Source organism: Poromitra crassiceps, assembly GCF_964638095.1.
Source record: "Poromitra crassiceps genome assembly, chromosome: 8".
In the NCBI taxonomy this organism is placed as follows: domain Eukaryota; kingdom Metazoa; phylum Chordata; class Actinopteri; order Beryciformes; family Melamphaidae; genus Poromitra; species Poromitra crassiceps.
In genome coordinates this window covers 36,592,434-36,602,519 of record NC_139629.1, presented here as the reverse complement: position 1 = coordinate 36,602,519, position 10,086 = coordinate 36,592,434, and the positions used below count along the sequence as shown (strand labels likewise).

The 10,086-nt window shown below is 48.3% G+C and overlaps 1 protein-coding gene across 1 annotated transcript in view; it reads right to left on the bottom strand.

The window, feature by feature from the left end:
- Positions 1 to 1,531: 1,531 nt before the first annotated feature.
- Positions 1,532 to 10,086, bottom strand: part of LOC310781349 (cadherin-4-like) — a gene marked incomplete at both ends in the record, with an annotated part of 346,500 nt that continues 337,945 nt past the window's right edge. Inside the window, 4 exons of the mRNA XM_083641961.1 lie at positions 1,532 to 1,738; positions 6,245 to 6,412; positions 6,565 to 6,704; positions 7,221 to 7,457. Coding sequence (XP_083498087.1) covers positions 1,532 to 1,738; positions 6,245 to 6,412; positions 6,565 to 6,704; positions 7,221 to 7,457 — 752 coding nt within the window. The remainder of the gene's footprint in view (positions 1,739 to 6,244; positions 6,413 to 6,564; positions 6,705 to 7,220; positions 7,458 to 10,086) is intronic.

Genomic DNA, 10,086 nt, shown 5'->3' with positions numbered 1-10,086 from the left:
TGACCTTTGGGTGTGGGACATAATCATGCAAAAAACCCCAATGATGATATGTTCTTCATATCTCATTATAGAGGTAACACACGTGACTTATCATTTAATCCATTTAGCAACAAGCCTTATCAAGCTTTAGGTGCAAATAACCAGAGCTCAAAACAAACGCAGCTGCTATCGAAGCCACAAGAAACAAAGACACACAACGCGTTTTCCATTTCTAAGACAGTCCCATTGTGTACTTTTGTGATTTCAGTCATCACATTCAAGTTGGCTGTGACCCAGGAGCACAGATACGCCTGGCTGTGACCCAGGAGCACAGATACGCCTGGCTGTGACCCAGGAGCACAGATACGCCTGGCTGTGACCCAGGAGCACAGACATGCCTGGCTGTGACCCAGGAGCACAGACATGCCTGGCTGTGACCTAGGAGCACAGATACGCCTGGCTGTGACCTGTGACCTAGGAGCACAGATACGCCTGGCTGTGACCCAGGAGCAGATACGCCTGGCTGTGACCCAGGAGCACAGATACGCCTGGCTGTGACCCAGGAGCACAGATACGCCTGGCTGTGACCCAGGAGCACAGACACGCCTGGCTTTACAAGGATGATTCGTCCATAACTTACAAAGACACACTGTAGGCCTATGTACAGTACGTCTACATAAAAGCACCCTCATTATGCCAACGATGCCAGTCGACTGTCCTCTGAAACCAGCGCGGACATCTTCCCTACAGTCACCGGGCCTGCAGGACGACAGAAAGGACGAAGGGGGAGGTCCGAGTTAAAGGGTCAGGGGTCATATGGCGGGCCCGCAAAGCCCAGAAAATGGCAACCAATCCTGAGTTAGCGGGAGTCTGCTAAATACGCACCACTGAAGGCACTTCTTAAACAACAGTGCTTCTGTTCTAAGTAATTCAAGTTCAAGAAAGAATAAACCAGGGTCCTCCGTGCAGGAAGGACTTTCACTTCTGTTTCCTGTTCTGTGTGTGTGTGTGTGTGTGTGTGTGTGCGTGCGTGTGTGTGTGTGTGTGTGTGTGTTTTTTCCCTCACCCCCCCTCAGACAAAGCAAGCAGCTAAAGCTTCGCGAGGGGCGACAGTGAGTGAGGGAGACACGAAAACCCTCCGGGACAGGAACAGGAAACGGCTCGCGTCTAAGGGGCGTGAAGTAAAAAAAAAAAAGAAGCATAACAAACGATCATCAGACAAAAATAACTAACGCCGACATCCAGCATCAAAACCTAGAAGCAAACAGAGAACATCAGAAGCCCTGCAGTTCAGAGCTCGGCTTTTCAGTCTCAGACGGGCTTTAGAGCAGGAGGCGGTGGAGAACCAGCACCCGAAATGGACTCCCGGCACGGTCCAGTGCGGTGGGTGATTTGATGGGTCGGTTGGTCGGTCAGTTGGTCAGTGTGAGCATGTTGTCATCGTTGTGTTCAGTGAGGGACAGGCAGGCCAGCTGATGGAACGAGGGCGCGTGCGTGCGTGCGTGCGTGTGTCTGTGTGTGTGTGTGTGTGTGTGTCAGCGTGTCGGAGGTGTTAATCCTCGTCCCCTCCTCCGTACATGTCGGCCAGCTTCTTGAAGCGGGGGCCCCAGTCGTTGAGGTAGTCGTAGTCCTGGTCGCCCGTGCTGGACGAGTGGAGCGAGCTGACGGAGCCGGCGGTGGAGCCGCTGCCCTCGTAGTCGAACACCAGCAGGGAGTCGTAAGGCGGCGCCGTGGGGTCGTTGTCCGCCGCCCGCAGACCCTGTGTCATGGAGGACGGAGGGGGGAGAGGTTAAAGGTCAGTACAGGACGAAACAGACCCTGTCATGGAGGACGGAGGGGGGAGAGGTAACGTAAGGTCAGTATAGGACGAAGCAGCGTGACATCACGATGAGAAAAGACCTGTGACTCGACTTGGACTTGAGCATTCATGCATGTGGACTCGGGAGTTGGAGACGAGGACTCGGACTTGTGAATAAAGACTATATTTTTTGTTTTTGTTAGTTTTTTTTGTAATGGGCTCTAACAATTTGGCATTATTCAATTTCATGTTCCACCTCCATGCGGTTTTATTTCTAATAATAGTGAGATGACTCACTCTCTGGGCCCGAGACACTTATTATTTCTACACCAAATATCCATATTTTGTGATCTGAGAAATAAAATAAAAAAAGTCTCCCTCCACCGCTAGGGGCACTGGCGTTATCCCTCTCCGCCGCCCCCTTATATACAGTAGGGCGGGGCTAGTGCCCCTAGAGGCGGAGGGAGGAAGAAATGTTGTTCCTCTGACCCCAAAATATGGATATTTGGTGTAGAAACAATACATGTGCTTCTGCCTCGGGCCCCATAGTGAGTCATCTCACTCATATTATTCATAATCCAGGGTTATATTCATAACCTTAAGAGTCACGCTCATGCTCAGTAACTCTGGACTCAGACTCAGGTAATAGAGACTCGACTCTGACTCTTCTTTTGTGACTCTGACTCGAACACTGCGGACTGGCCTTATGTGTGTGGGGGCGGGGGCCGGGGGCCGGGGTGGGGGGCATCGGTGCTCACCATCACTGGTCGAGGGCTGCCGGTAGGTTAGAATAGCCTAACTATAGGCTGTAGACCTGTTATAGTGTTCAGGCTAAAATCAGACTAGAGCAGAATAGGACAGGCCAGACTAGGCTGTAGATTAGCTAGATCCCCTGTGTCCTAGTTAGTTCTGGTTAATGTCTAGAGTAGTCAGTTTGTCTGATCTTCTCCCCCCCCCCCCTCTCTTTCTCTTTCCCCCTTCCCCTGCTCCTTCCCCACTTCCCCCTTCCTGTTCTCTCCTCTCCCACATTTCCCATTCCCTCCAAACCTCCTCTTTCCATGCTCTCTCCTCCCCCACATCCCACCGCTCTCCCCCCTCCCTCCTGCTCTCTCCTATTTCTCCCCGTCCCTGCTCCTTCCCCTCCTCCTCTCCTCCCCAATTTTCCCCATTCCCTGCCACTTCCTGCTCTCTCCTCTCTCACATTCCCCCTGCTCTCCCTCCCCTGCACCCTCCCACCTCTCCTTCTCCGTTCTCTCCTCCCCCACATTTCCCATTCTCTCCCCACCTCCTCCCTCTCCCTGCTCTCTCCTCCCCCACATCCCCCCGCTCTCCCTCCCTCCTCACCTCTCCTGCTCTCTCCTCTTTCCCCCTTCCCCCACTATTCTAAAGCATAGTACCCATTCTACTCCAATGCATGGCACCCATTCTATCCCCTCCCACTATTCCGCCACTATTTTAAAGCATGGCACCCATTCTACCCTAAAGCGAGGCACCCATAAGCTCTATATGTGAACGTGTGTTTATGTCCACTTTCAAAATGTGTGTCTATATTTCTCTATCATATGATTGTTCGATGTGTTATTATTACTACTGTAATTTGTTACTGTTGTGGCAGCTAGAACCTCCTTTCCCTGTTCTCTTCATATAGTCTCTCATACTCCCCCTGCTCTCCCTCCCCCCCTCCACTTTTCTAAAGCATGGCATCCATTCCATTTTAAAGCATGGCACCCATTGTCTTTCTTTCCCCCTTCCCCTGCTACTTTCCCCACCTCTCCTTCTCCGTTCTCTCCTCCCCCACATTTCCCATTCTCTCCCCACCTCCTCCCTCTCCCTGCTGTCTCCTCCCCCACATCCCCCTCCCCTCTCCTGCTCTCTCCTCGTTCCCCCCTCCCCTGCTCCTTCCCCACCTCCTATACTCTCCAACATTTCCCATTCCCTCCTCACCTCATCACTCTCTCACATTCCCCCTGCTCTGCTCCCTTCTCCTGCTCTCTCCTCCGCTCTCTCCTATATTTCTATATGTTCTATATTTCTCTATCAATTGTTCAAAGTGTTATCTTTATTCTGTAATTTGCTACTGTTGTGTCAGCTAGAATTAGCTAGACATATTCTCTGTGAAGCCCTCTGGGACATGCTTGTGAATTAGGGCTATACAAATAAACTTGACTTGACTTGACTTGGAGATATACAGCACTAATAGTGAGTGGACTACAACACTGGGTGAAGAGGACGGACTCCATCCACTCCACTGGAGGACAGAGGGACGTCACGGACAGGAATGTAAAAAGAGCCTCAGCTCCCAGGGGGACGGTGGGTGGCACAAACACCATGTGTTTGTTGTGGTCGTGTTTTACCAGACTGCTGGAGCGAGATCAGGTGAGTACATGAGAGAGAGAGAGAGAGAGAGAGAGAGAGAGAGAGAGAGACAGAGAGACAGAGAGAGAGAGAGAGAGAGAGAGAGAGAGTTAAGGCTGGATGGATCAAAGCTGAGCAGCTGCCAACACCTCTCGAGTGTGAACGTGTTGTCACGAGTCTGTCAATCAGCATTTGCTTGAGCGTGCCAACATTGTGTGTGTGTGTGTGTGCGTGTGTGTGTATGTGTGTGTGTGTACGTGTGTGCGTGTGTCCATGCGTGTGCGTGTGCATGTGTGTGTGTGTTGCTGGTAAGTTGGCACTGTGATAACAGCTGTCAGTTAAAACAAAACTCCTCCAGCTGGTTTCCAGCGGCGGTACTGAAGCTGACAAATTGAACAGCATCCAGAAAGAAGTAATCACATTAAAGTCTGGATCGATGCAAAGTGAACGTGATGCAGGAGAAACAATCTAATGACTGATGAATAGAATCCATGTTGAGCTCCTGGCAACTGCACTGTGTGTGTGTGTGTGTGTGTGTGTGTGTGTGTGTGTGTGTGTGTGTGTGTGTGTGTGTGTGGGTGTGGGTGTGTGTGTGTGTGTGTGTGTGTGTGTTTTAGTAGTCATCGACTACTTGCAAAAAGTAGTCGACTTTTTCCCCCAGCCAATACAAAGGATCAATTCTCATCAAAAAGGTCTCAAAAATAGACAGTAAATGGTTTGTAGGCGGGCCCAAACTGGGGGTATGTGAAGTAGCAGACTCCTGATTGGCTCTGACAGGCTGTTTAAAAATGAGCCGCTAAAGCCCAGAAACTTGTCTGAACTGGAGATAGCGACTGTTTGACTGCAGTAACAACATACTGTATTCATATGTTGCCACGCCCACTTTTTCTCTTCCGTGTCATGCGTGTGATACACTAGAACAGGGGTTCCCTACCTTTTTTGTGCCGCGGACCGGTAGATAGATGGAAAAAAAAGTTGCGGGCCGGTTGTCAATTTTAATAATAATTATTATTATTATTGTTTTAATAAACAGAGGCTATAATATTATAGGCTGTGTGGTAGTTCAAACATAGTTTCAAGTTGACGTTTATTTATGTTTATGGCTCGCGGCCCGGTATTAAATGTGTTGCGGCCCGGTACCGGTCCGCGGCCCGGCGGTGGGGAACCACTGCACTAGAAGACTTTGAAAATCTGACCAGATTATGAAAATACTGGGGAATTTACACTACAAGACTGGTTCATTCTGATTTTTTATCACGACTGAAAACCTGACTGAAATACACGACACAACTGACTCAGACGAGGCAGTACACACTACAAGACTTTCACTTTGAAATTCAAACATGTTTGATATCATCTTTGTGGCTCTGACTGCCGTCGGGAGGCAGTTTACACTTGAAGACTAGAAATCTGGAGGCAGTTTACACTAACAGATTTAGCTGCCGACTGGCACAACAACTGCAGACTAGAGTCAACAAAGACAGACTGAGCCCAACTGGAAATCCTGTGTAAAATTGGGGGGGAAAGTCTTGTACTGTAAACTAGGCATTAGACGCAATTGTATTTGGTCTTCTGGTTCAGCGTTAGCCGGCCGGCCGGTTGCATTGACACTGTAAGCTGATATGAGCACAAGATAAGGTGAATAGCTCTTTAAAGGCACAAGCCAACATTTTAGGAGATTGGCCTATTAGCCATCTTCCCGATAGCAAGACGAGACGATAGATGCCCTTCTCTTTTTAGCTGAAATAATCACTATAATGTTCCTTTAAATACCTTAAATTCTGTTTATTCAACATAGCATAATGTAGAAAATGATTGTTCAAACAAATCTGTTAAATTTATTTACTCATTCATTCATTTATTGATTTATTGATTTATATTGTTCATTCCTAAAACCACATATGAACGATTAGGCTGCTACAACGTCCTATTTCTCCATCGCCCGGCTGGAAAAAGCATTCCCAGTGCTATTCTGAAAATGTAAACATTTCTCAGCTTTTGAAAGCGCTCCACTGTGACGGGGGAAAAAACTCAGAGAAAAAGAAAGAGAAGCTAAGTGGACATGCAGTAGTCTGCGATTCCCCCCCCCAGTTGTGTGTGTGTGAAGTTCACCTCGTGGATGAAGTCTCCTATGTCTCCGGGGTGGGGCACGACGGGCCGGATGGGGTACTGGGACTCGGGGATGATGGTGGGGCGCTCGTCCACCCGGCGGACACCAGGGGGCTTGCTGATGATGTGCTCCAGGGAGTCGGGCTGCTGCAGCTGGCTCAGGTCATAGTCCTGCACAGGGGGGGAGACAGATGTATCGGGGGCACAGGTGTTCCGACTCGGAGAGGGTGTGTGTGTGCATGTGTGTGTGTGTGTGTGCGTGTGTGTGTGTGTGCATGTGTGTGTGTGTGTGTGTGTGTGTGTGTACGCCTCTTGTGTCTCACCTGGTCCTCCTCTCCCCCTCCCTCCTCGTCGTATTTAAGGATGTTATCCCGCACGTCGTCTTCGGGGTCGATGAGCAGCTGCTTGGTGTGCCTCTCCTTCTCTCGTCGTTTCATCCACACCACAAACAGCAGCACCAGGCCTGCAGAGAAACATGCAGCACGGCCAAAGCTTGTTGTAGTTGGTGAAAAGAGGTTCACCCACAATGCAATGCAGATTACACACCGTGCTGGGAAAAAATCAAATGCTCCAGTTGCAGGTGAATTGATCTGCAAAACTCAGTCTATTTGAAAGGAGTACGACTACGAGCAACGCAACCCACGTCAGTAAAGTAAGCCAGCAGCATGAGACATCGGCGAAGTGGATACCTGCAAATATTGACCCTAACAGGAGGAGAAGATAAAGAGACTTGTGTGAGATACTCAGCAGCCAGGGCCTTCATCTATAACACAAGCTAGCCTACATGTTTATGTATTTCCACCTGGTGGAGGCTTCTCCACTGCTCGAGTCACTCTTCACAGGCATTGGTAACTTTTGGGTTTGTGCGAGAGTGTGTGTGTGTGTGTGTGTGTGTGTGTGTGCGTGTGTGTGTGTGTGTGTGTGACACAGAGAGAGAGAGAGAGAGTTATTCTTTAGAGAGAGAAAGAGTTGGACTTACTGAGCAGTATGATGATGCACATGAGAATGGAGATGATGGCACCGGTCCCCAGCCCGGCGGCGGCCACCGCCCCCAGGGTGGTGCAGTCCCCGTGGTCGTCACACGGACACACCTTCACTTTGATGACGGACCTGTTGGACAGCGGGGGGTTCCCCGAGTCCGACACGATGATGGGGACCTCGTACACCCCTGGCTCCAAGTACACCTGGTAACGCAGCCCCAGGCGGGCGTAGTCCCCTGTGTGGAGGGAAGAAGAAAGACACGAGTTACTAGATGTTGCTGCTGCTATACTGATTTTATTTTATTTTATTAGACGTCAATCATGGATAAAACAAGTTACAACAAGTTAATCAGAGCGTCAGGGATACAGACACATGAAAGTCTTTCGACTTATTTCCACTGTGGTCCCTGGACTGGGACAAACAACATAGTAACAAATACATACAATACACCAATTAACACCAATAAATAAAATAAATAAAACATCCTAAGCTACACTACCTACAGCATAAACACACCAAGAGTTAATACTAAAAAAAAGGTGACCATTCTATTCTGAAACATTATCTAAAAGCCATGCTTTGACCTTTATCTTAAAAATGAGATGGCTGGAGATGCTTTTTATAGCTAGGGGTAGAGAGTTCCAATTAACTGCTCCCCCAAACTTGAAAGAGCGTTTACCCATTTCGGTGGTGAACATGGGCACGGTCAGGTCTGCAATACTGGCTCTGGTGAGGTGTGTGTGGGCTTCACTACGTTTCTGGAAGAGCTTACAAAGGTACGCAGGGGCTCTGTTGATATAGATGCTGTGCACACCTGGTTCAGCTGTAGTTGAACTGACCTGGCTGCCAACCCAACTGCCGGAAATGCAGCTTACCAACATGGTCCATCGCAGACAGCCCCAAGACAAGCCTGACTAGCCTGTTCTGAGAAACCTGCAGCTTCTTTTTTAGGGCTATGGTTAGGCCACCGTACCATGAGCCAATCGCATAATCAAAACAACATAAGACCAGTGAATTTGCTAGTAGGTGAAGACTATCCGGGTCCAGAAACTGCGCTTTTCTGGCCAAGAACTTGGTTCTGCCATTCACCTTGCTTATCGTCTTAAGAGCCATGGATTCGCCGCCCAGACTGCGATCTAGCAGACAGCCAAGGTAGCTGACTGAGGGTTTAGCAGTAAAGGTCTGGCCCCCAAGAGAAATACTGGGTGAGCCAAGTTTGTGTAATCTGGGCTGGGAACCAAACAAGATATATTCAGTTTTGGCCGTATGAAGGGATAGCTTGTTATCAGAGAGCCAGGTCTTAACGTTGTTGAATTCTCTGATGAGAGTGGCATTCAACTTGACCACAGCCTCATCTGAGGCTAGGATGGCTGAATCGTCTGCGTACAAGAACAGATTTACAGAACAAGCAGCTTGGAGGTCGTTTATAAAGATTAAAAACAACAGAGGGCCTAAGACACTTCCTTGCGGGATGCCGCAAGTCACAGGCAGAGCCTTTGAGAGATGGCCTTGAAAGTCTGTAATTTGGTCCCTATCTGACAGATAGGACCTAAACCAGTTTAAGCTAGAGGGGCTTAGGCCTAAGGCTGAAAGTTTATTAAAGACTAGGCTGATGATGATGAATGATCAACACACTTATGAGAGTCCCCGTGAAATGAACTCAAATGACGTTTATTTCCCAGAAAACATCTTCCTCTTTAATAGAGACACTGCATGAAATAGGCCACGCCCATCACGGGGGAAAAGCTCCGTTCATTTCCACACACCAGCGTCATTTTCCTTGAATTAAACATAGCTAAAAGCTGTTGTGTGGTGGGCTGCGCAGACAACAAATGTAAAAAATCGCAAGTTAAAGTTTTTTTGTACTCCTGAGCAAAACAAGGAAGCCATTGAGAATTGGCGAGAAGAAAAATGTGGATGTTGCTGTCAATGAAGTAAGTTGGAGTGTTCATCTTCCGTATATACGATCTTTTTGTGCAACACCCGACCATGCACGTGACATAGGAGAACGCCAGGATTGGAAAGGAGTTTGTGTTTTCCCCCGTTTTGGGTGTGGTTTCTGAATGATGACGCGTTACGCAGTGTCTCTATGGTGACCTCTTGCTGCACTAGTAGGCATATACATTTCTAACCAATCCACTTTTGAACAATCCCGCCTTTCTCCACCCCTCCCTTCCTGACTCATATTCCATTGGTTTAGACTTTTCCTCACTGTATGCCCCGCCCCTTTAAAGCATACCTCCATCCATTTTTGGCCCAAACCCTATTTGACTATTATTTTCCATTATACCAAATCAATTCTGACCACGATTGCCTTTCGATAGATTTACTTGCATCTTGCTTCTCGACAGTCCAATGGACACACACAGTGTCACTATAGGACTGTATTGGAAAGTCACACACCAGGACAACAAGCAACACATAAGTATTCCCAGCGCTAAAGTGAAGCAGCTGATGAGATTCTGGTCGTCAGAATCAATCAGTGTGACGGAAAAATAGGATGGCAGGTCAAAAATGGCCAGAGGCGACGTGCTTGTGAACAATATCTATATTCGTTACCCAGTATAACCTTTTCCAAATACTGATTTATTCGCCGAAGTTCCCTGCTACTGTTGTTGTCCTCAGCCGACAGCAGAGATGCTCACAAGTCATTTTTTGTCCAAGTCCAAGTCAAGTCTCAAGTCTTTGGTCACAAGTCCAAGTCAAGTCTCAAGTCTCTTATGATGAGTGTTCTATCATCTGTTTCATGTCGTCCGGTCTGCTTAGAACACTGCATAGCTAAAACTAAGGGATTCAAAGCATGTACTGTATTATCCTCACTCCTTTATCCATTAGCATCCAGCATCAGCATTGATTAGATGACA